The sequence below is a fragment of the Arvicanthis niloticus genome, chromosome 6 (assembly GCF_011762505.2).
Source record: "Arvicanthis niloticus isolate mArvNil1 chromosome 6, mArvNil1.pat.X, whole genome shotgun sequence".
Taxonomy (NCBI): Eukaryota; Metazoa; Chordata; class Mammalia; order Rodentia; family Muridae; genus Arvicanthis; species Arvicanthis niloticus.
In genome coordinates this window covers 99,793,282-99,815,024 of record NC_047663.1, presented here as the reverse complement: position 1 = coordinate 99,815,024, position 21,743 = coordinate 99,793,282, and the positions used below count along the sequence as shown (strand labels likewise).

The window sequence follows — 21,743 nt, the reverse complement described above, 5'->3', positions numbered from 1 at the left end:
CATCTCAGCCTCCAGGAAGGAGTTTTGACTAAAACATGCAGTATCTGCTTTTAGCTGCTAGCCTTCCTTGGGTAGGAAGGCTGGCAGTACCTATCCCCTTTGGGAGAGCTGTCCATTCAATGAGGACACAGAATAAGGGCATGATAGCAGCAACACTGTGATGACAAATGGGTTCCTTTGGTTTCGGCCTCCACCAGCACCAGCTCCATGGCTTTGGGCAGCTTCTGTTTCTCTGCTTGTCTCCTTTATGTGAACCACAGTGGTCACAGCCTTTGGTTGCTTAGGTGTCCCTGAGTGTTTGCTTGGGTAAAGTAGCCATGCCAGCCCTTCCCTGTGAGTGTGCACCCTCAGCAGGCTTCCCTCTGCTTTGCCCAGTGCAGGCTCTCGTGATTGCTGGCATTTCCCTCCAAGCTGCGAACCTCTATGGCTACATCCTCTGTAAGATGGGGGGCGACGGTGATGTGAGCGCAGCTGCAGCTAGCTTTCTGTCCCAGACAGTGTTTCAGACGGTGAGTGACGTGAGTGACGAGTCCCTCCCTGGAGCCTTCCTTCCAGGTGCTCAGTGAAGGGCACCTGCAGGCAGCTGCAGCCAGCTCACCCATTTTACTGTATATATATGCAAAATCCAGTGTTGACTATTTCTGATGTATAGCTCTAGCTGGATGTGGCAGTTTACACCTTTGATATCAGTACTCTGGAAGCAGGGGCAGGTGGATCTGAGTTTGAGGCCAGCCTGGTCTAATGAGTTCCAGCCAGCCCAGCCAGGGCTACTTAGTGAGACCCCGTTTTAATAAACAAGTTTAAAAAAAAAAAAAAAACAACAACAACCCACAATAGGTTAATTAGTTCTAGGGACAGCCTTGCACAGATGCCGTTCGGTCTAGCTCCAGAACCTTCTCACTTCCAACAAGAGAACAGTCCTTTAGACACTAGCTTCTCATTTGTCCCTAGCTCCTGGAACCCACCATCCTAACAAATTGACAGCTCCTATCAACACAGTGTCTGACGTTTTGTGATTACTGTTTAGTTTTAAGTGATATTTAAGACTGGGGCTAACGTTAGGAAAACTTGCTGCTCCCGCAGAGGACGTAGGTCGGTTTCCCAGCACCACACGGAAGTCAGTCACCTATCTGGACCTCCAGTTCCAGAGGACTCTGTAGCAGGATATTTTTTCTGCTACATTGTATTCGCAGTGGAGCTCAGTGATTAGGCAGTAGAAGAGGAGGTGGAGCTGGGAAAGAAAGAGAGGAAGGGGAGAAGAAGGAGGCTATCAGCCATGGAGAACCATGGATGGGTCAAAAGCTGTCCTGGGTAGCAACTTCTATCAAAAGGTTAGCTATTGGGTAACAACTCTAATTGTGTGGGCATCTTGCTAATTGAGCATTTCTAAATATATAAATCCTTTAGATAATCATTAAGCTTTAAGAGTCTCATTTCTACTGGGTACTGCGAGGATGGCAGATATTGTCTGGGGTTCAGCCGAGCTTTGTGGATGCAGTGTAGGCGATTGGCAGAGCCGTCCCCCACAATGGCATCTCATGGGTGCCAGGGCCTGTGCATCTAGCTAGCCGGAGCCCGGTCAGAGCCGAGGAGCAGCAGGAATATGGTGGCTACCCAGGAACAAGCCTGACTGGGCGCCGTTTTCTAAATATCACTCCTACAGGACTCTGCTCCCTCTTTTGACTGCCACAGACACCACTCGTTACACACACACATTCATTCAGGCTAAATGCTCACATACATAAAATAATTAAAATAATTAAAGCAAAACCTACAACTGGCCAGGGAGAGGGCTCAGTGGATAAAGGCACTGGATGTGTAAACCTGACAACCTAAATTCAACTCCAGGAATCCACACAAGCCAGACGTGGTGGCAAGCATCTATAACCACAGCATTGCAGATGAGAAGGTAGAGAAGTTCATGGGCCAACTAGCTTGGAGGACACAGTACAGAGACGATGAGAGATCCTACCTCAAAAACAAGGTGGAAAGTCCCCCAAAGTTGTCTTCTGACACCAACAGGTGCATCATGGGATGCACATCACATGCCTGCACATATACATGCACACGAATACACACACACACACACACACACAAATTAAGGAAAGAATGACAAAGCCTTGTTTTTGTTTTAAAGCCAGGAAATATTTCTTGAATAATTGTCTCAATAATTGCCAATTGTCAAAACTGAGAGATGGAAGAGTCTTTGGCTCGCTGTGCGGCGCTCTGAACGGTGCTACTTGTGCTATGAGTCTCCCCAGTGAGCCTGCTCTTTGTTGGGACAGTCATGGCTCTTCTTGCCTTGCAGGATTCCCCAGGTGACTTTGAGAGGCCCAGGATGGAAGGGCTGGACATCCACCAGCACTAGGTGAGCCGTAGGTGCAGTCCAGAGGCCTGAGCACTTGTGAGAAAGCAGCCACACACTTTCTCACACTTGTGAGAAAGGCCTACGTGAACTTTCCCCAGTCCTCCAAGTTGACTCGGAGCAAATAAAAGCTAGAATCCCGATGTTTAGGGCCTGCTCAGGACCCATTGAGCTTTGGAAGGTTGCATCTGCCCCTCAAGGACCCCAGCACACTCCAAGAGTTCACATGTAAAGGAGGAGAGGGGGCTGGTCACTTTCCAGTGTCATGCCACAGTGCAGTGGAAATCTGGAATGCCTTCCTTCAGCAGCTCTCAGTTCTACATCTTAGTCCCAGACCATGGGGACAATTACATCTGTCTCTCAGAAGTGCCAGGTATTGGCTTGCCTGGGACCCTGGGAGTTACTGGATGTCTAGAAGGTACCCATCACCTCATGGGTGACTTACAAGTTTTTCCAAGGGTTCTGATGGCCCCAGCCAAAGCACTCACACTGATCCCAGCATGACTGGAGACCCCAGTGTGGGCAGAGGCCGGTGTCATTCCCCCTCCTGAGGAGGCCACAATCCTCCCTCTGTCTCCCCTAGGCTTATTGCCTGAGGCAGAAACAGCTCCGGGAGTCCTGTGACTTAAAGGGTTCCTAGTCCCTTGGATTCAGGCCCTAAGGGACAGATTCAAGGAGACATTTTTATTTTCTGATGAATGGCACCTGGATATAGGAGTGCCAGTAAAGTACCTTTGATCTCAAGGAAATAGGCAGATAGGTGATTATAGTGTCTTAATGAGTGTCTTCAAATCCTGTCAGCATCTGTGTGGCACCACCTGTCCCCCGCTGAGCAGGTGTGGCTGGACTCGTAGCCTGCCAGCTCTGTGGTTAGCAGGTGACACTTGGCCCTGTCCCACTTCAGGGACTGATGAGGTTCTCACCATGTGACTGACGAGAATTACAAAACTCTCGGATTCCTAAAAGACAAGTCGAGGGGTGAGTTCTTGCCCAACACCTCTGCCCATGGCTTGTTTTAGCTTACCAGTTAGGATTCCAATTGGTTTTATTGGCCTTAATGGCAAGTACTTCCCATGCTGTGGACTCCACCCACCCCTGTTTCTCGGACTAAGAAGTAGCTCATGATGCTGACACAGGGAGATGTTTCAGGGTCTCCTGGGCTGAGGAGCCATGCTGATTGTGCAGTCCCCAGCAACCTTGCTGTCTCCAGCTGAAGCTGGCAGATTAACCCTATTGCTTCTGAACACTTCGCTCCTCTAGGTGACTTCCTGCAGGCGATGTCTCAGGTACTTACTCTGAATTATACTTCTGTAGGCTGCAGTGGCTGGTGAATCTGGGGCTTCAACAAAAAAAGACTGGCCTTTGTCACAACTCTTGCCTTAAAGAGACAGAAAAGAAGACCCTTGAAGAAGCCTTGCTCTTTTGTGCCTGCTGCAGTGTAGCTGCCTGGGGCTCCCTGCTGGGACAGCAAAGGGGGAGAGACACAACATGGGCCCCAGCTGTGTCCCCTCCTCAGCAACCGTTGATGTTGCCTTGCTGTGGCAACTTGTGAGTCGGTTGGGTAGCATGCGGCAAAGGCAGATTCTAGGCCCAAAGACCTGTCTCCTCTGCTCTGGGTGGCCCAGAGGTCTGCATGAGATCTAACCCGCAGCCCAGGAAAAAAATGAGAGGACGGAAAGGGAACCAGCTGGTGCTCTCAACAGATAGGACTAAGAAAAGGGGATGAGGATGGGGTGAGCTTCTGGGCATCTCAGAGGAAACACACGTGTAAATGTGGAACACGCACTGCCTCTCAGGTGAGCAGAACCCTCAGTGCACACACCCTGACCTCTGCCTGCTCCCCCTATCATGTCATCTTTACGGTTCTTTCCAGCTGCATAGTCACTCACATGCACATGCACGTGCACGCACAAACCATCCTGAGTATGGAACCCAGGGGAGACAAAGCTTTGCCTGTGAACCTCCCTCAAGCCCCAGTCCCCATGTTGCTACTCAAGGCCCTGTTCAAACACCTCAGTCCCCTCTTCCCTAACAGGCAAAGGCCAGCTCCCACACTTGGGTACATAGTCATCTGCAGCAGAAGCCAACCCACCTCAGGCTCTGAGACCCAGGCGCCTGGCCCTGCTCCACCTCCTGCTCCCATCACAGGTATCTACCACTCGAGCAAGCTCAACTCTTACTGTGGGGAAAGTGAAATCTACTGGGCAGTAGAGCCCCTGTTCCCTCACAGCAAACCAATACCTGGGTGAACTTGGGATAGAGAGAGATGCACATCGCTCCCTCATCTGAAGACCATTCAGAGCAGAAATCTTAAGACACCCAACACGGTCCCCAGTATATGTCAAAGCCCAGCACAGGAACAGAGTGAGCTGTCTTGCCACTAAGTGACCAAGGGGCCCTGCAGTCCTAGGACACATAGCTGGAATTTCATGGAGAATCTGAGGGGTCTGCCCCAGGCCTGCTTCTCTCCTTTAGCTGCAGCCTCTAAGGAGCTCTGTGGGTACAGCTCTGACTCACCACTGCTGGTCCTGCATACAAGCCCCCGAGCTGCTAAGACGTCTGTGCAAACAGCAGAAGCCCCTCAGAACTGCCATGTTCAGACTCACCTATGTGTGGATCCAGAGGCACTTTGCCCAGAAGAGGGATCTTCAGGTCCTGGCACATGGCCTCGGCACCCCCAGTCGTGGGAGGGAAGATCTGAGACTCTTTCTGTGAGGCAGAAAGAGGAGGAGGCCTTATTTTGTTTCTGCATCTTCGGACACACACACTAGTTTTCAGACATTTTGAAACAGGGCCTTGTTTGGCTATGAAACTCTGAAGCATCTTCAGCCAGGCAGTAGTAGAGGGTTTGATGGAGACCCTCCCTTCCCAACACAGCAGGGAAAGCAGAAACAGTCCCTAAAGAACATCCCTGCCATCTCCCAACTAGGACAAGGGTGTGCTTAGGCCTCCTGGGGCCCCTCACCTTGCACTTGGGGCAGATGAAGCTGCTCATGTTCTCTACCACACCAATGATGGGCAGCTTCACCTTGTGGCAGAAGCTGATCTCTTTCCGGACATCCTGGAGGGCCACCTCCTGGCAAAGTTCACAGAACAGTTATCCCTCAGCCAAAGGGCATTGAAAGACACGTGTGATCCAGGAGGTGCCGTACAATCATCAGAGTGCTCACTCACCTGAGGGGTGGTGAGGATCACCGCCCCATCAATATGTGCCGCAGCCAGATACTGGACCACAGAGAGGTGTTCATCGGATGTGCCGGGTGGGGTGTCTATGATGAGGTAGTCCACATCTCCCCAGTCTACATCACGGAGGAACTGTTTGATCATACCTGGAAGTGGGCAAGGCTGAGTGTGTGCCTTCTTTCTGGCAAACATCTCCAGAAGCATCTTTCAGCATGCATGAGCATGTGGCCTCCATTCTCAGCCTCAACACAGTGACATTGCTGTCTCCAGGGGCCAGGAGGTGAGATCTGTAGACATGTTGGGTGGCCATGATGAAGCCAGGGGTGCTACTGTCAGTATGTGTGGCACACACATGTTGTTCCAACAGTCATGTGGCTGAAGTGTTAAGAGCGAGAAGGTGCTTGCCCGGCCATGCTGTCTTGCATCATCTTATGCTTCCCCAGAAAGGGGTTTTCAGTCCACACTTCCCTCCCTGACACCAACCAGCCACGTGATACCACACTACAGACCACTTCGGGATCCTACACGTCTCAAGAGTAGAAAAGCTCACAGTAGGTAATAAAATGTCTACACTGAAAACTGGTATTTCTCATAATTTTATCAGGGAGGGTGGCGCTAAAACAGAACACACTACACACCAGGGTGTGGCTCCTGGTGAGAACATTTGTAGGCATGAGGTCCTGGGCTCCACTCAGGACCAAAATAATAGCACTAACACACCATAAAGCCCATCAAGTGCCCTCAGCCTCCCCAACAGCCTGGATGTAGGCAGAATCAGGAATTGGAACCAGGGAGCAGTAACAAACCATTTTTCTTTGGTCCCCTCCAGATGACAGCATCATCCGGGCTGCTGAGCAGGAAGCCCACAGACATCACCCCCAGGTTGTCCTCCACATACTGCAGCAGGGATGGGAACAAGGGGGAGAAACATGTTTGCTTATGGGGGACAAGGGCACGACACATCCACACAAAACCACCCGTGGGCACTTCCCAAGGAATTTGGTAAAAATAATAATAATAAAAAATAAAAATAAATCAGGATAAAGGTACCATGTGCCTTACACCCACGCTTGCTCTTTGCAGCCTCAGAACATTGTTGAGAAACAGGTGGCCATGTGTGGCCTGTGCCTCAGCTAAAATAAACAGTCTCCTCAAGTGTCCAAATTGAATTAGCAGAGACCCCATAACCCAATCTTGTAGGTGAGGTTTGACTGGGGCACACTGGTCATTCAGTTGCACAGTATCACTTTGGAGCTATGGAACCAGACAGCATGGGTCCAAGAGCCCCGTTACAGACAAGGCCTGCTCATCCTTGGTCTGGAAAACAGTCTCAGTCAGTGTTCAACCCTTGCCTCCAACAGCCCATCAGACACAACTAACCCCCAAAAAATCAGACACTGCCTCCCCAAGTAAGGCTCACTCACCACTGGAGACCAGCCGGAGCCACTCTGGTGAACCTGTGGGAACATGACAGTCATATTTGTCACTAACAACATAACCATGGAGGATGGCTTCACACAGTGTGAGTCACTGTCCTGTACTGTACCACCCAATTAAAAAGTCCCTTGATTACTTTTATTTAGTGGTGTGTGTGTGTGCCTGTATGTGTTTCATGACTGCATATGTAGAGTTCAGAGGACAACCTTCAGGACTCTCTTCCCACTATGTGAATCCTAGAACCCAGATCATAAGGTTTGGCAGCAAGCACTTTTACTTGCTGGCCACTCAGTTCTTAAGGAGGGTTGAGAAATGAAGACCTTATTTGATACAAACACTCTATCCCTGCCCTTGCCATGAAACCAAAATTATTCAAGTTCAGGCACAACTTGGAGGATTTAAAAAGAAGGGGAGTGCTGCCAGCAGCAGAGAAAATGCAAGCATGTCAGGTTGGCCAGGCAGACATGCACAGCAGCAGTGGGAAACTACTGTGACCTTCAGTGCCACAGCTGATTTAAGGCTGCCCTGAGCAGGTGGCAGAGATGGCTCAGCCATTAAAAGCACTGGCTGCCCAGTGCTCAAAGGACACAGGTTCAGTCCCCTGCACCTGTATGGTAGTTGCTCATATCTGTCTGTAATTCCAGGTCCTGGGATCTGACACACTCTCTGGGACTCTTTGGACACTGTGCGTATATGATTCACAGACACACATGCAGGGAAAAGACCCTTACACATAAAATAAAAGTTTAAAAGCTGCCCTTGGGCTGGGCTCTGTGTTGCACACCTTTAATCCCAACACTCTGGAGGCTGTGGCAAGTGAACCTCTGTGAATTCCAGGCCAGCCAGGGCCATCCAGTGAGAGCTTGTCTACCAAACAAACAAACAAACCCCAAAACTGTCCCAGTCAGTGGCCTGAGCCCTGACTCCAGAATGCTACCTACAGTGGCAAGGGCCCAGAGTTACCAGGAAGCCCCATGGGGCTATTTCTGGGCCTGGACCCCCAGGGCTGGGCTCTGTTCTGTTACGAAATTGGAACTTACACAGCTTCTGCCTACACATCAGACTGGGCCTTCTCCTCTTTCAGTTTTCCAGACAGGGTCCTAACGCCAGCCCCCACCCCCAAAACGAAGTGTTCCTTCTGACTCATCCTCCCAAGTAGCTGGGACTACAGCGTACAGCACCATGCCCGGCTAAACTTCTACTTCATAAGACAACTCTAATATACATATACTCATGTTGGTGTGTGTGTTGTGCAAAGGCTCACTGACTGGGGCACAATCCTGTTTTTTTACTTCAACATGGGTACCACTATGCATACTAGCATCTTCATATGCATACCCCAGGCCTTGGCAGTGTCTGGGTGAGCTTCCTACTTGCTGAGGCTAAAGGCTCCTGTTCCTGTCTCCTCTCCTGCCTGCCTTGGCCTGTCCTCAGCTCTTTCCTGTGAGGACCATCGGCCATGCTTGACATTGCATGCCTGGAAGAGGACCTGGAGTGAAGGAGACAGCATCGCCTGTGGCGTCTGAGCCCAGCCCTGATTCTGCACACCACCAGAGGTTCTTCCAGGATGAGGCCAGTAGCAGACAACCCAACTGTCCTGCTGCTGAGTCACTCAGCAGAGCCACAGTCAGGGTCTCAGTTCCCTAGCAGAGACCACAGCTCTGAAAGATTCCCTTGCTTCCAGTGCAGACCCAAGCTAACCCTGGCCCTGAGTTACTGCTCAGAGTTGAATTTCCGACTCTCACTTCTGCATTCCACTTGCTGTTTCCCTCTCCCACCCATAAAAGGCTCAAAAAATCCCCAATGTTTCTCACCTATGTGGATGAACCTTACATCTAATCCCAAACTCCCAAATCCACAGCCATTGAGAGAGGTGACAGAGGGGCTACTGTGCGTGCTTGCCCAAGGAGAACCAGTCAAATTCTCCATCAGCTCACCTGCTCTCCTTCTAAGCCCATGATCTTGGGAATCGATGGCCCACAGATATCGATATCCAGAAGAGCAACCTGGGAATGAAGAGAGACAGGTGGAGCCATCACTGACTGCTGATCATTGAAGATATGCCCAGTGGGATGGAGTGTGGACAATACACGAAAACAAATGGTTGAGGCTCCACTTTCTCGTGGGAAGGAACTCCTAGGGCAACAGGCATGCACACAGCCCCCGGTGTGGAACAGGTACATCAGGCCACTGGAGAGATTTCAGTCACTGGCCTAGGAGTGGACCATGACTTCTGCATCACAGAAGATGAAGCTGAGATTCAGAGAGGCCCAGGGACTTGTTCAATAAGCAAGGAACTGAGATGGGACAAAAGTCAACATCTCCAATGCCAGTACTCTCCCCACCACAGTCAGGCCTACAGCAGAAACTATGGCTGACCTATAGGCAAGCCCCATGTTCCTGGGACCAAGCTGACAACAAGCTTTCAAAAGAGCCTTTAAACAAGAAAGGAGATGCCGGTCAGATGGCTCGGACATTAAGAGAACACGTTTCTCTTAAAGAGAGCCTGAAATGGATTCACAGTACCCATGTTGAGTGGCTCAAGACCCTTTGTAACTCGTTTCACGGGGTCTGATGTCCCCTTCTGGCCTCAAGAGGAGCAGCACGTGAGCACACACGCCTTTTTAATTTTATGCATAAGTGTCTTGCCTGTGTCTATGTCTGTGCACCTCATACATGTCTGGTGTTCATGTAGGCCATAAAAGGGCATCAGATCCCCTGGAACTGGAGTTACAAACAGTTGTGAGTTGCTATTTGGGTGTTGAGAACTGAACCCAGGTCCTTTTAAAAGGGCAGTCAGTATTCTTAACCACTGAGCCATCTCTCCTATCCTCATATTTTTTCTAAAACAAAACAAAACACCCTAGAAAAATGAGGAGGAGGAAGAGGAGGGAGAGAGGAGCTGGAGAGATGGCTCAGAGGTAAGAGCACTTGCTGACTGCCCTTCCAGAGGACTCAAAAAAAAAAAAAATACTCTTTCTTCCATATCAGGCAGCTCCAGGGTATCCAACACCTTCTTCTGGCCTATCAGACAGGCACCTGCACACACGTGGCACTCACACAGACATACAGACACATAAAAATAATCTTTAAAAACATAAAAGGAGCCGGGCAGCTGTGGCACACGCCTTTAATCCCAGCACTTGGGAGGCAGAGGCAGGTGAATTTCTGAGTTTGGGGCCAGCCTGGTCTACAGACTGAGTTCCAGGACAGCCAGGGCTACACAGAGAAACCCTGTCTTGAAAAACAAAACAAAACAAAACAAAACAAAACAAAACAAAACAAAACAAAACAAAACAAAACAAAAAAACATGAAAGGAATCTGGGAAGTTCTTGTGGGGACTTAGGTAGTCTCAGAAGACTTCCACCAAATCGACACTCCAGGCATGCAGCTGTGCACTCTGCCCTTGAGAAGGGCAACCATTCATCGTGAGAACTGTAGTGGGCACTGGGAGTGCAGCACCTCTGGGGAACTTTGGAACTTGCCCCATGCTCTCTGTCTTCCTTCTTCAGTCCTACTTCCTCTACATGCTGGCTGACTGCAGTCCCTGGGACTGAGAGGGACAGGGGACTTCTTCACTAAGATCCTGTTTGCCTCCTGCACCCTCTGCTGGCCTGGCCCAAAAGTGCAGCAGAGGGACATAAGCCACCCAACAGGCAGGGACCTGGATCTGTATGTGAGAGCATCTCTGCAGCCCAGCAGGGTTCCAAACACCTTCTTATCAGCCTTTTGAGGAATGATTCTTACCACAAGCCAGAGAAGGAATCAAGCCAAGTGACAGCGGGATGCAATACGCAGAGTGACTGTGGTCTGTACCCAGGATCGTCCTGAGGTGCTCTTTATGGGCAGACTGTGGCAGAGTCAGTGCTCCAACAACCTGCCTAGGTCAGGATAGTGGGTGCCTGCTGAGAACCAATCCTGTACCTCCATGTCCCCAGGACCTCTCAGCTGCTGATGGCTAGGAGTCCTTCTCACAGTAAATTGGAAGTGGGGGCGCTGTGGGGCTCTCAACTTGGTCCTCCTTAACATGTCAAGTTTCTTCTCTACAAGTCTTGGTTTTGACTCTGCACGTTTCCAGAAGCCACTTCCCCTGGAGGCTTCTCCCTCAGTCTTGTCTATCTGAGCTTCTGGCCTGTAAAACGAGAGCTTGAGGGTTCAGGTGCCTCCAGCTGGGGCGCCTCCAAACCCAGGGAAAGGTCTCAGGTGCTTCCTCAGCAGAACTGATGGTACAGATGCTGCTCACCTTACAGGAGTTAGACTCGTGCAGATGGCATGGTGACGCTCCATTCACCTAGCTCCTCCCTCATTCATGCCTAGGAGGGAGTGTGTGCCTGCACTGTCAGGGCTCGACTCCACTTCTACTGTCTTTACCTAGGCCTTTACCACACAAGATGACAGACATCAACTAGAAGCAGACTAAGTGCCAGGTGTCTACTGGACCACAGAAGGCAGCCCGAGAGCTGGAGATACTGTGCTACTGACCCTCAATAAGCTGAAATTCACTGTTCATTGCATCTACACTGTGCACTGCAGACAGCCCAGAGAATTCGGGCTTTCCTACAAGTTGCTTTCATTGTTGAGACAGTCTCACTCTGGAGCCCAGACTGACATGGAACTCTTGGACTCCATATTGAAAGGTCTGGATAAACATGTGGCAGGCAAGACACTCTTGTATGGAAGACAGGCATGTGAGCAGCTTCCCATGCCTGGCCACAGCAGAGCCTGTGGTTACACAGCTAAGAATATTCCTAACAGTTCTAGATCCAAAACATATTCTGGACAAAACACGCATCAGTTTTTGTTGTTAGGGGTGTTGTTATTGTTGTTGTTGTTTTTACTCGGGGAGGGGATGGAGTTGCTTCTGGGGATGAAGCAGGGACCTTGTACATGTTAGTCAAAACTCCACCACTATGCTCCAGTCCCAGCCCCCTTATAAAAAATGCAAACTGCAATAAAAAAGGTTTCACTGTACTGAGCAATGCAATCTTAACCCTCTGGTGGCAAGAGATTGTCTCCTAAACAACAAACAGATGAACACACTTAACCTGCCCTGTGCTGTGGGATGGGCAGGCTGCACCACAACTCTAAAGCAATCATCGCTGAACTTCAGTTAGCAACATGCGGTGGAAATGAAGATGGCTCCCAGGACACTGACTGTGTGCTAGGCTCTGCGCTTGCACCATAACTGCAGCCTCACACAGGCCTCTGAGCCCCATTTTATAGCTGAGAAAATGGAGGCAGAGAGAGAGCCCAGTAACCAGCCTGGGCATCAGCAGTGACAGGGACAGAGCTGGGATATGAACCTGGCCTGCTCTTGGCCACCACACCTTTACTGAAGCCTCACCCAGAGCACAGGCCTGGGAGTTTGAGTCAAGTTTGTCTGTTTTGAGAGAGGGTCTCACTTTGTAGCCATGACTGTCCTTGAGTTCAAAAGCCTACTGCTCTGAAATGCTGGGATTACAAGCATGTGCCACATGGCCAGGTGAGGTGATTCCAATTCCATGCTTGCCTGTACTCTTGAGATGAAGGATCTAGCACAAGGGTCATTTCTGTAAGAGGCAAACAGAAAATGTCTTCTGCTTTATGAACAAAACCAATAATAGTATATAGGTGCTTGTCTGACTGGAGAAGTGACCATTTGAATATGTAAATGTCAGTTGACTATGTAAAAAGCATTCTTAGCTCAGAGGAGAAGGACCAAACTACAGCTGCAGTATCTGGACTTCAAGACAACAGAAAGAGCTTTATGAAGGGCAGGTGTGAAGGTCCCTGTGTTATATAACAACCAGAATGTGAAGAGGTACACTGACCTCTTGGTTAGAGAACTCATCGAAACACCTCAGCCAGTGGCCAGGCAGCTCCTCATTCTCTGCAGGGTCAAGACAGTCAGAGAGGCTGGTTCCCTGGAGTCTGGGAATCACACTCTAAAGCCATCAGCAGCCTCTGACCCAAGGAACACCTCCCAGGTTAGCCCAGGCTCCTACCTGTGTGTCTCCATCCTCCGCCAGGCCGTGGGCGAGGTGGGCACTGAATGTGCTTTTCCCAACGCCGCCTTTCCCAGACAGCACCAGGATCCTGTGTCGCACCGTCTTCATCTTCTCTCTGATCTCCTCCACAGCTGCAAAGGAGTGGAAGAAGTGAGTCCTACCCATCCCTCTTCCAAAGTGCCAGAAGTGTCACGCTCTTGAGCTGTTTCTAAGGCTCTTTGAGAGATACCACCCCACCAAAAAAATAATAAATGCTAGGAAGAAAATATGGTTTCTACTAGCCTGAAGAAAAAAAAAAAAAAAAAACTGTCTTACTTATGCACTGCCTCATCTACTAGAACATGGGCTCCCAGAAGAGTGGGCTGTTCGAAGCCCCAGGTCCTGAACAGAACCGGGTAGAGAGGAAAGCTTTATAACCCCACAGGCATCTCTTCACATCTGCAGAAATTCTCTGGATGTCACAAGGAGGGACTACTGGCATCTTGGACGATGGATGCTAAGTGTCTTAAGCACAGGATAGTCCCAGTAAAAAGGGGTGATCAGCCTCAAATGTCCCCAGGGCCAAGGATGAGAGGCTCTCAGCAGGTAACCATACCGGCAGTTCACTGGGTTTCCAATGTTGCATCTTAGTTTAATCCTTACAAACTATACTGGGGGGTAGTTCTTCACGATGAGGGCATTAAGAAGTCCTGCTCAAGGTCAGTTTGCAGGTGACCCAACAACCAAACCCAGCCTCTCACTGAATCCGCTCAAGAGCCTTCTCCCAGCTTCCTGTTTCCCAAGACCCTTCCAGGCAGGTTTTCAGTCTCCTCCCCCTGGAGCTGGCCCTTCACAGTGCTCATCCCTAGCAGGTTTAATGTGCCTGCTTCTGCTTCCTCCCCCACGTTGGTCTCAGTCTCCCATCTGTCTCTCCACTGGGATAATGAACATTTGTCTGCTGAAAGATAGACTCCTTAACAGGAAGGATTCTTCTCTGCCACAGACAGAGCTTCTGTGACCCATGATGGACATGTACCAGGACTTAGGCCTGCAAAGAGCTCAGTATTTATCCATTCTGCCCTGTGCTTGGCCTTGTGTATACTGAGGTCAGTGGTTATCACTCAAGCCCCTGTATCTGCCCCACACCACTTTTTTCTATTCTATCCTTCTTTAAAATCCGATTTACTGAATTAAAAAAAAAAAAAAAAAAAAAAAAAAAAAAGCCAGAATCTCGTCTAAGACCTGGCTGGCCTCTAATCACTATGTAATGAGGGATGACTTTGAACTCCTAAAAGTCTTAAGTGCTGAGATTACAAGCATGTGCCAGCACATTCGACCTAACACTCGTTCATTCATTCATTCATTTACACAGGGTCTCATCCTATAATCCAGGCTGGCTTTTAACTTGCAGTTATCCTCCTGCTTCTGCCCCTAGAATTCCAGGGGAACAAGCCTATGTCACCAAGCTTATTTTAATGCCCCTTTCGGTTCCTTGTCTATCTATCACAGATGAGACTAAACCTCCGTTTCCAGCACTGTTCTCCCGCTGTTGGACTTTGAAAACCTCCTCGTCACTCCTCAAGCTCCGCCTTCTACGCCACACCCCCTCAACCAATTACAATATTGCTCACTAGCCGCTGTCATTCACCTCTCAAGTCCCGCCCCTTCCACTTCCTGATCTGCCCGCCGCTTCCTCACCAGGGTCCGGTGCGGCGCCGGCTCCGGATGCGCACAGCCTCTGGTTGGGGCATCCCTGGCACGAGGCTCCTCGGCCCGCCTGGGCGCTGTCGGCCCCGGGGCAGCCTGCGCGGAGACAAGGGCACACAATCAGAGCGGCTCGGTCCCAGCGGGACCACCCACGCGTCCTGCGCTAGCTCACCGTGGGGCGCCTCCTCCATGCTGCCTCTCTTGCCCGGGCTGCGCTCGCCGGAACTTCAGAGGCGTGCTTCCGCTTCGCGGGTCCAATCTGACCCTCCGGCCGCGTGAACTGTCTCGCCAGACCAGGACTGCGCACGCGCGAAAACCTTGTGTGCAGTGGGTGGGGCTCCTATGTCTGTTCCCGCTAAAACTGAGCTGAGTCTCTCTTAATTTATGGCATCTGAGCAGATGAAGTGGCTCTAACGATTAAAGGCGCTGTTGAGCCAGCCTGTGTCAAATTCCAGAAGTCATATGATGAAAAGCGAGGATGGACTCTGACACATACACATATGCACAGTAATACGTTTTTGGTTTTGTTTTTTAAAGTATGGCTTTTGTCGTCAAAGAATGTTATTCTCCATGACCTCAGTGTTGATGCAATACTGCTAGTAAAAGTACAATTTATGTCAATATTTACTCAGTTTCAAATAATCTGCCCTACCCTAGGTTCTGTTATAGGCTGGGATTGTGGCTCAATTGGTAGAGTGCTTGACCTAGCATACATGAGATCCTATATTTAGTCCCCAGCACTGAAACAAAGCAGAATAACCAACAAAGCACTTCCTCCCGCTCTCTCTTCTCTCCTCTTCTCTCCTCTCCTTTCCTCTCGTCTGCCCAGGCTGATCAGAATTAATGATTTTCTTGCCATGCTTGTCTAAGAGGTGAGACTTCACAAAGGGGTGTAGCTCGGTGTAGAGTACCTGTCTAGCAAATTAAAAGTCATAAATTCAATCCCCAGCAGTGCACGGTCTCATTTGATCCTTCTACCCCCATCTTCCAGCATTTGATTGGACATAGATTTGCTCGCTGATGTTTGTATGTTTTTATGTGTGTTTCCTAATGTGTGCCTTTTGGCAGTCCTGTTTTCCTGGCTCCCATTGCCTCTGTTTCTGGATGAGGAAACTGGTGTTTAATATAATAAAGTTGTGGATGCACACGCCTTTAATTCCAGCATTTGAAAGCACAGGCAGGCAGATCTTTATGAGTTTGAAACCAGCCTGATCTGCACAGCCAGCAGGGTAATAAGGAAATCCTGTCGAAAGAAAGAAAGAAAGGAAGAGAGAGAGAGAGAGAGAGAGAGAGAGAGAGAGAGAGAGAGAGAGAGAGAGAGAGAGAACAAAAGAGAGAAAGAAAGAAGGAAAAAGAAGAGACAAAGAAAATTAACGGTGAAACTAAGATGTAGCTAGTGGATGAGCTCTTGTGTAAACAGCCTATGCAAGACCCTAAAACATCTTAAATCCTAAACAACTTAAGTTTAGCTGTAAGAGTAATAACTATCTAGTCTTTAACCCTATCAGAGATTTGAGAAGGAATAAATACTATTTGAGTGTGTAGGAAGCACATGGATGCAGCTTTTAAGAATCACAGAAATGACAGAGCTAGCTTACCACTGGACAGTCTCTAATATTTCATAGAATGTTGGAGCATCTCTCTTCAGCCTTCTGGCCCAGAGCATCTGGCAGACTTTAAGTGATGCAGGAATGATGAAGGACCAGCTTAGCCTGTCTTGGCAGAGCTTAGCAGTTGACTGTCCTGCATCCATTTGTCCTTTTCGGACAGCATTTTGTCTGAAGATAAAGTTAGGGCATTTCTTGCCAGCGGCTAGCTTGCCACAACTGAAGCAACTCGACATGGAGGTAATTGATGCTCATCCTTGTCTTTGAAGGGGACTGGGTGCTGTTAGGATGCTAGACTCATCCCCCTCAGAACTGAAGGCAGAAGTTCATTGGGATTTTGAACATGTTAATTGTATGATGTATTAACATGTGTATAGACCTCAATTTTTTGGAACTTTATAAAATGAAACATTGTGTGCCGTTTTAAGTTAGCATTAATCAGCAGAATTTGGCTTTTTAACTTAATATATTATATCTCTATGGTCTGCCACTTTAATTTTTTAAGCTCCGTGGAACCTTTGTCTGGAAATGTGTTTTTTGATGTTATTGTAAATTTTAGATTGGATTTTTTGAGGGTTTTAAATTTTGATTTAAAGACTTTTTTAACCTCTGTTTTGTTGGTCTCTAATCTTTTTGGTCTTTGATTTGTAGTCACTTTTCAAAAGTCTGTTTTGGTCTTTTCTAAAGAGGACATACAAAACTATAATTATTTAGCCAGGGCTCCATAAAGAAACCCTGTCTCAAAAAAACAAAAAACAAAAACAAACAAACAAAAAAACTGTAATTATTGAAAAACCAGCCATTTGTATGCTGATAAGTGAAGCAAGAGCATATGGAATCCAGATGTCGTATGTTCTTGTGCTTCCTTCCATCCCAAATATAGAAAAATATTTTTAACTAAAAAATTTAAGGACTTTATATATTTAAATTAAATAATTTTAATTTTTTATGTTTAGCTTTTTCATTGTTTTTTAAATTCAATACCTTATCAGTTTAGACTCTTGGGACTTTTAGTTTGTACCTTGTATTACATTTCTACGCCTTAGCTGTGGATTTGGAGAAGTGGTGTCAAAGACTTTTAGGGGAAGATAGGTAAAGAGGACTGGAGAAGATTATTCGGGGGTTGCAGGCTCATGTCTGGTGTCAGACATGTATTCGAGACTGACCCCCCCAACTCCTTGAATTGATTAACACAAACTACTTCTTGTATCTAAGTCTCAGTTTTCTCATCTGCAAAGTGGGGAGGATAAAGCTTTTTGTTTTAGAAGTCAGCTGGGAGTCTGACTTCTAAACATAGGCATTGGCAAGATAGTTCAATAAATTGAGGTGCTTGCCACCTAGCTCGATGACCTGGGACACACATGGTAGAAGAAGAGAGCCACAAGTTGTCTCTTGACCGCTGCATACCCACTATGGCACATGTGTGCCCCCAGACATTAAATAAATATAATTTTATTTTTAGTTTTTGTTATTTTAAAAATTTAAAAAGACATGAAGCTAGAACTTTCAAGGAGCAAGGGCCCCACACCTTTGTAGTTAAGTAAATATGGGGTTGTAGTAAAAGCTGTGGAGATCAAGTCCTGCACTTTTATTTACCAAGGGGAAACTGAGGCCAATGTCGGGAAAGCTACACCAATTACACTACAAGAGGCTGGATCAAACAAGGCTAGAAGCCGAGTCAGAAAGGATGAAGAATCAGCTGCTGGTTCAGCTGGACAAGTCTGGTTAAGTCTTGCTCATCGTGGGGCTGGAGAGATGGCTAAGCTAATATTGGTATGAAGTGAAGAGCACTGGCTCTCCCTGCAGAGGACCCAGGTTCAATTCCCAGCACCCATGTGGCGGCTCTCAACCATCTGTCACCCCAGTTTCAAGGGATCCAATACCCTCTTCTGGTTTCCAAGGGCACCAGTAATGCATGTGGTCCACAGACAGGCAGACAGACAGGCAGACACATAAAATAAAAAGATATAGATATTTTTTATATAGAGAGAGAGAGAGAGAGAGAGAGAGAGAGAGAGAGAGAGAGAGAGAAAGAGAGAGAGAAAGAGAGAGAGAAAGAAAGAGGAGAAAAATGAGAAAGATTAGATCTGGTGTGTGGTTACTTGTGCCTGTAATTTCAGCCACTAATTCAAGGATTCAGAGTGCAACCATGTTTTTACAAAAAAACAAATTAAGGGAGGGAAAGGGTGCTGCCGGTAAGATGGCCCAGCAGGTAAGGGCCCTTGCCATGAAGCTCGAGAAAGGAAATTCAAACCCTAGCACCCAGAGTGGGAGGAGAGAACCGACTCCAGCAGGTTGGTCTTTGACCTCCCTGTGTGCACTGTGGCACCTGCATACCTTGTCACCATCCACAAATGTGTATATGGTATAATCCTAGAATCAGCCAGTAGGTGGAGGTGCTCCTCTGTTTATCATCAAAGTAATCAGGAAATGGAATTAAACTGAGCTTAGTGGGTAGAAAATGTTCTATTCCTTCCTTTTGGAGTTTGAAAACAACAGCAACAACAACCAACTGTGCTCTCAGTGTGTGAATGTCTCCACCGTCTAGCACCCAGCACACAGCCGTGGCAGCCTTTCCGATGTCCTTGTTGGCTGTGGCTGCTGTCCTTCCCCCCTCTGCTTTGATTTCATATTATCACTCGGTGCTTCTAGGAAAAGTTCTTGAGCGGCAGCCGTTGCTCCATCATTTCCCATCCTGCCCAGGTCCCTGGAAATACCTCCATACCAGTATTAGCTAACCGTTGCAGCCCAGGGCGACAGACAATGGGTCATCAGCTGCACCTCTGGAATCCACCCCAGCTGCTCTGTCAAGGCCACCTTGTGTCTCTGCTGTCTCTGTGCCCCTAATGTCTTCTGAGGCCTGTTGTCGCTCGATGCCTGAGTGTACAGAGTCTTTGCAGGGCATTTGTTGGTCCCCTGGCCCTTGTGAGGCACTTCTCATGAGTGACATCACACTGAGAGGATACCATGCTGTAAGTCTGCCCAGAGCCTACTGCTTTTCTCACCCTGTCCCATGGAAAGGACATATTGGCATATATAAAACAGCACCCCCATGTGGCAAATAAAGGGCATTTCTCTACATTCTGGCTGCTCGACTGCACTCCTTATAGGGAACTGAGGAGAAAATCACCATTAAGCTCCAAGCTCTCTTATGTATTTCAGATGTTGAATGTCCCTGAAAGCCTATGTTGAGGCTTGGTCCCAAGGGTGTCACGGTTAGAGATGGTAGAGCCTAACAAAGGTACTTAGGGATGGGGGAGGGGCTGTACTTGAAGAGGGTTACAGGCTCCTGCCTCTTTCCTCTCTTTGATTCCCCTGCTCATGGTATAGTACTATTCCTCTGCCACACTCTGGAACAGTGTGGCCTTCTCGGGGCACAGATCGGGGGCTACTTACTGCAGACCAGAAGCTACAGAACTATGAGCCAAAATAAACCTTTTGCTGATTCATTAACAGCCACAGAGGGTCAGTTTTCTCTGTTCCCAAAGAGGGTAAGGCCCAACACAGCAGCGTTCTTTCCATTCAGCACTGTGTTGTTGGTACACTCCGTGGTTAAGAGTGGAGGGAGTCTCTCAGTGGGACAAAATTGTCTCAGAATAGTTAAACACATTCCAGAGAAGTAAGGGTCTCACCTCATTCTAGATGTCTGATACTGTGCAGGATGCTGGGGATTTAATTATAAAGAACAAGTATGGTGTCAGCTTCCTGGAGCTCAGAGTCTTCCCTCCGTATTTTGAAATTCAAGCACATCAAACTATAATTTATAAACAATTCATTTAAAATTTAAAATTACACACACACATACATATTGTGTGGTTTGTATATGCTCGGCCCAGGGAGTGGCACTATTAGAAGGTGTGGCCCTGTTGGAGTAGGTGTGTCACTGTGGGTGTGGGCTTTAAGACCCTCATCTTAGCTGCTTGAAAGTTAGTATCTGCTAGTAGCCTTTAGATGAAGATGGAGAACTCTCAGCTCTGCCTGTACCATGCCTGCCTGGATGCTGCCATGTTCCTGCCTTGATGATAATGGACTGAACCACTGAACCTGTAAGCCAACCCCAATTAAATGTTCTTATAAAAGTTGCCTTGGTCATTGTATAATTTATATATATTTATATATATATATATATATGTGTGTGTGTGTGTGCGCGTGTGTAATATATATATATATATATATATATATATGTATATATATATATATATATATAATTTGTGTATGTGGGGGGGTACATACATGTGCCACAAAACTTGTTCAGAGGTCAGAGGATAGCTTGCAGGAGTTGCTTCCCTCTTTCCATCATGTAGGTCCTAGGAACTGAACTTGGGTCATCAGGCTTGGTGGCAAGTGTCTTTATCCACTGAGCCATCTCACTGGCCCTGATTCATTCAGTTTTACTAAAATGTTCTATGGGGTTTGACAAATATGAATAGCTATACAATCTCCTCCACAGTCAGAAATACAGAGTGTCTTAGTTTGGGTTTCCATTGCCATGAAGTGACATCACAACCAAGGCAACATTTGGGACAACATTTAATTGGGGCTGGCTTACAGTTTCAGAGGTTCAGTCCATTATCATCATGGTAGGAAGCGTATCAGTGTGCAGGCCGACTTCGTGCTGGAGAAGGAACCAAGAATCTTGATCTGAAGGCAACCAGGAGAGACTGTCTCCTCACTGGGCGGAGCCTGAGCACTAAAAGCCCACCCCCACACCAACACATTTCCTCCACTAGGGCCACACCTTATTCTAACAAGGCCATATCTCCCAATAGTGTCACTCCCTGTGGGCCACGCCTTTAAACCTATGAGTCTCTGGGAGCCAGAGCTATTCAGACCACCATGCAGAGCTCTTCGATCATCCCACTCCATCTCCAGCCTCTCACCTTCTCCCATTTGTTGTTCCAGGAAGACTGAGAAGGAGGCCATTTTTGCATTCTCAAAACTGTAGGTTGTAAAACTTTGTTGGCCATTTGACCTGCCCAGAATGTCATGGTTCTTCATCACAGTCACTCCACATTCAGGCTTCGAGATCTAACTGCTCACACTCAGTCTAGTACCACCACACTCTCCCTGCTGGTGTGAACACTTCTGCTGAGCACTCAGTCCAGTACCACCACACTCTTCCTGCTGGTGTGAACACTCCTGCTGAGAGCTCAGTCCAGTACCACCACACTCTCCCTGCTGGTGTGAACACTCCTGCTGAGAGCTCAGTCCAGTACCACCACACTCTCCCTGCTGGTGTGAACACTCCTGCTGAGAGCTCAGTCCAGTACCACCACACTCTCCCTGCTGGTGTGAACACTCCTGCTGAGAGCTCAGTCCAGTACCACCACACTCTCCCTGCTGGTGTGAACACTTCTGCTGAGCACTCAGTCCAGTACCACCACACTCTTCCTGCTGGTGTGAACACTCCTGCTGAGAGCTCAGTCCAGTACCACCACACTCTCCCTGCTGGTGTGAATACTCCTGCTGAGAGCTCA

At 48.2% G+C, this 21,743-nt stretch overlaps 2 protein-coding genes across 11 annotated transcripts in view; one reads left to right on the top strand and one right to left on the bottom strand.

Annotated features, from left to right (window-relative positions):
- Tvp23a (trans-golgi network vesicle protein 23 homolog A) overlaps window positions 1-6,127 on the top strand; it is a 34,250-nt gene extending 28,123 nt beyond the window's left edge. For 2 of the 8 annotated variants that reach the window (XM_034506122.2, XM_034506124.3), the window contains exons 6-8: window positions 381-509; window positions 2,309-2,368; window positions 3,680-6,127. In XM_034506122.2, the coding sequence (XP_034362013.1) occupies window positions 381-509; window positions 2,309-2,368 (189 nt within the window). In that variant the 3' untranslated portion in view covers window positions 3,680-6,127. Of the gene's footprint in view, window positions 1-380; window positions 510-1,083; window positions 2,457-3,625 lie in introns of those variants that run through there. The other 6 variants (XR_013111474.1, XR_013111473.1, XM_076937417.1 and 3 more) reach the window with 6 other exon arrangements.
- On the bottom strand, window positions 3,035-19,140 carry Nubp1 (NUBP iron-sulfur cluster assembly factor 1, cytosolic). Of its 3 annotated transcripts, XM_076937415.1 has the most exons (12): window positions 18,992-19,140; window positions 14,832-15,098; window positions 14,651-14,755; window positions 12,971-13,104; window positions 8,923-8,991; window positions 6,973-7,005; window positions 6,355-6,445; window positions 5,540-5,694; window positions 5,331-5,441; window positions 4,972-5,074; window positions 3,660-3,743; window positions 3,035-3,324 (listed from the first exon to the last, which is right to left on the bottom strand). In XM_076937415.1, the coding sequence occupies exons 2-12, from the start codon at window positions 14,848-14,850 to the stop codon at window positions 3,266-3,268; spliced, it is 963 nt and encodes a 320-aa protein (XP_076793530.1). In that variant the 5' UTR covers window positions 14,851-15,098; window positions 18,992-19,140; the 3' UTR covers window positions 3,035-3,265. The 3 variants fall into 3 exon arrangements, with proteins under 3 accessions (XP_076793530.1, XP_034362011.1, XP_076793531.1); XM_034506120.2 differs by lacking the exon at window positions 18,992-19,140 and having other exon boundaries at window positions 14,832-15,569; XM_076937416.1 differs by lacking the exons at window positions 3,035-3,324; window positions 4,972-5,074; window positions 18,992-19,140 and having other exon boundaries at window positions 3,665-3,743; window positions 14,832-14,995.
- Between the last annotated feature and the right edge of the window lie 2,603 nt (window positions 19,141-21,743).

Bases quoted from the DNA above. Each gene is read 5' to 3' on its own strand.
- Nubp1 (XM_076937415.1), bottom strand. The intron at 5,695-6,354 runs GTTTGTTACTGC...GCCCACTTCCAG, and splicing joins GAGGGGACCAAAGAAAAATG to GTATGATCAAACAGTTCCTC. The intron at 3,744-4,971 runs GTGAGTCTGAAC...TGTCTCTTTAAG, and splicing joins GCCTCTGGATCCACACATAG to GCAAGAGTTGTGACAAAGGC.